The sequence below is a fragment of the Eupeodes corollae genome, chromosome 1, assembly GCF_945859685.1.
Source record: "Eupeodes corollae chromosome 1, idEupCoro1.1, whole genome shotgun sequence".
In the NCBI taxonomy this organism is placed as follows: domain Eukaryota; kingdom Metazoa; phylum Arthropoda; class Insecta; order Diptera; family Syrphidae; genus Eupeodes; species Eupeodes corollae.
This window is the reverse complement of record NC_079147.1, coordinates 99,379,872-99,382,516: the sequence shown is the minus strand read 5'-3', so window position 1 is coordinate 99,382,516 and position 2,645 is coordinate 99,379,872. Positions and strand designations below refer to the sequence as shown.

Here is a 2,645-nt window from a genome sequence, read left to right as displayed (position 1 = left end):
GAACAGCTGATACTTTAATGTTTAAAAATGAAACGAATCGTTATACTGATTCGTGTGCCAATTTCACACAATTCCGATGACAGATTTCTGTCAGTAAACATTTTTCTGTAGATTTCAAACAGGAAATTATTTTCAGGCAGACATTTTTAATGATAGCTATAAACAACCTGCCAAAAGTTTCCAATGTTTGTTTTCAATGATTAAAATTAATTATAGCTATAACTGGCGCCTTAAAGAAGGCAGAAATTTATCATTGGAATTGTGTGGAATTTCAGTACAAATCAGTGGAACGATTCGTTTCACTTTTGAACATAAAAGTATCAGCTGTTCAGGAAAATTAATTTCCGTCGAAAAATAGAAAAATACATGTTTAGAGAAAAGCAATTGCGCAATTTCACTTCTTTTCCTCAAACAAAAATTATTTTGTTGGTTTCCGATCGATTAGTATATAATTTTCATTTCAAATCAAAGGGAAACACCATCAAATATCGATTAAAAAATTTTTCCGGATCAATTTCAATGATAGCTATAACTGGCCCCTAAAAGTTTTCGGTGGAAATTTTGTTCAATGAAAGAAAGTTTTAATGATAGCTATAAATGACATGTGAAGAAAATTCCAATGTTCGTTTTCAATGACGGCGCCTTAGTTTAACATTTCGAGGAAAAAATCGTTCCACTGAAAGTGTTCCATTTTCTTTGTTCTCAAACCTGTAAATTATATTTTTAATTTTTAAACTTTGACCTCAAATGCTTGATTTCAATCAGTGAGTGCTTGATCTAATTGGAAACTTTGTAAATTTGTAAAATCAACGCTACAACCAATCTGTCAAAAAATTCCATTGATTGGTTTTAATGATAGCTATAACTGACCCCTTATTATATTTTAAATTAATTATTAATTAATTCTTAAGCTACCTGTCACAAAATAATTTTAAGCTACCTGTCACAAAATAATTTTTCGGATTAGTAAGCAAACTACATAATAAAATCAGCCCGGCAAGTTGTTCTTTTACCTAAAAATAATAACCAATACTTGGTGCGTCAATAATAAGACACATTTTTAGAGGCCAATTATAGCTGTCATTGAAACTAATCATTGGAATTTGTATGACAGGTCGTGTAGTTGTGTAAAATTGGAGCACAAATGAGTGGAATAATTCAATACACTTCACATTTGGACATGAAAGTATCAGCTCTCCAGGAAAATAAATTGGCAACCGGAAAATAGGAAATTACTTTTTTATCTAAAAATGACTACGCTTTTTTCGCAAACAAAATTCTTTGTGTGATTTTCGAGTAGTCAGTCCAAAATTTTCATTTATAATCATAAGGAAACAAATTCAAATATCGATTCAAACATGTTTCCGGATTAATTTCGATGATAGCTATAACTGGCCACTCGGTATTTAAAACCTTTGACAAGTAAAAGGCAACTTAAATATAGTGTTATTTATGTTTTATTTGAAATAAACTTTAAACTTATTTAAGTTCTAAATTCAACTTCATCAATTAGTATCAAATGGATTAGTCTTTATTGCATTCGACACTTTTGCCAATATATCAAAATCCTCATGGCTTTCCCCGAACTTGCGTGCATTTAATTGACTCTTTGTCATTGCAGTCATATTAGTCATTGTCATTCCATTGTAGGCATAATGTTTGCTTTTGATAATGTGAATTACTTGCTGAAAGACAATAATTAAAAAAATATTTGTATAATTAGATACACGCGCACATCTGGGCTTCATTCTTCAAGCACTCACAAGAACTAATTTAATAAGAAACACAGAGAAAGTCAAGAAACTAATGCTCATCAATGCGGCTTCAGGTGGAAATTGAAAGCTTGATTCGTCTGTCAGACCTCGTTTCTGACGACTTTTCGGGAACATCGAACCGAAACTATTTTCTGTAAATAAAACATAAACAAACATTTTCAATAAATTAATGATTGATGGAATTCCCAAAAACAAAAATAAACCAACCAATATTCATCATTAACTGATCTCGCATACTTTTCAGCATTTTGATCTTATCCATGATGCCAAAAGAGTTCTTCTTCAGAAGTCCCTTTTGCAGAGAAGTGAGAAAGTTTAAGAATCCCATAAATGATGGAAATTTTATGTCTTCATCCGAGGATGTCCCTTTTGTTGGTTTTGGCTTCCGCCTTCGCCGGGGAGGTTCGAACGTAGGTTCGGTGATACTTATCCTTTTATCAGCTCCAGGATCGTGAAGGGAAATCTTTGTTTTGATGCGAACAATTTTATTACGTTTCGTCTGAGCTGGAACAATTATTTCGGCACTGGTTTTCAAGTGACTTTCACCGGAAATCACTAGCATCTGCGAGGAGTTTGAATCCCGGAAACGTTCTTTTTGGTATTCGATCCATTCGGGACTGGGTTCGTTTGAATCAATTATCACTTTTGATTGAAGTTGTTCGTTTTGAGTCAATGATTTATTTAGATTTTCATTGGAGGCTGTCTGAGATATTTTCACCCACTCACTAGAGCACTGAAAGGTGTACATTTGGAAAATTATGAGACCACAAAGAACGAAATGCATTCTTTAGCCGGTATCTTAATGCACAGCCGTCACTTCGCGATGACGACGCCAGAACTAAACTGGGAATGGGAAGAAAATTATGGAGG

At 33.2% G+C, this 2,645-nt stretch overlaps 1 protein-coding gene across 1 annotated transcript; it reads right to left on the bottom strand.

The window, feature by feature from the left end:
• Window positions 1-1,449: 1,449 nt before the first annotated feature.
• On the bottom strand, window positions 1,450-2,645 carry LOC129940730 (uncharacterized). The gene is made up of 3 exons (XM_056049167.1): window positions 1,983-2,645; window positions 1,764-1,906; window positions 1,450-1,685 (listed from the first exon to the last, which is right to left on the bottom strand). Exons 1-3 carry the CDS (start codon window positions 2,557-2,559, stop codon window positions 1,506-1,508), a joined length of 900 nt encoding a protein of 299 aa, XP_055905142.1. The 5' UTR covers window positions 2,560-2,645; the 3' UTR covers window positions 1,450-1,505.

What these genes read in the sequence shown, in the direction of transcription:
- LOC129940730 (XM_056049167.1), bottom strand. Translation starts at nt 2,559, where the DNA reads ATGCATTTCGTTCTTTGTGGTCTCATAATTTTCCAAATGTACACCTTT. An exon ending in TCAGTTAATGATGAATATTG is followed by an intron (nt 1,907 to 1,982) that starts GTTGGTTTATTT and finishes TTTTATTTACAG; the next exon opens with AAAATAGTTTCGGTTCGATG. An exon ending in TTCTTATTAAATTAGTTCTT is followed by an intron (nt 1,686 to 1,763) that starts GTGAGTGCTTGA and finishes ATTGTCTTTCAG; the next exon opens with CAAGTAATTCACATTATCAA.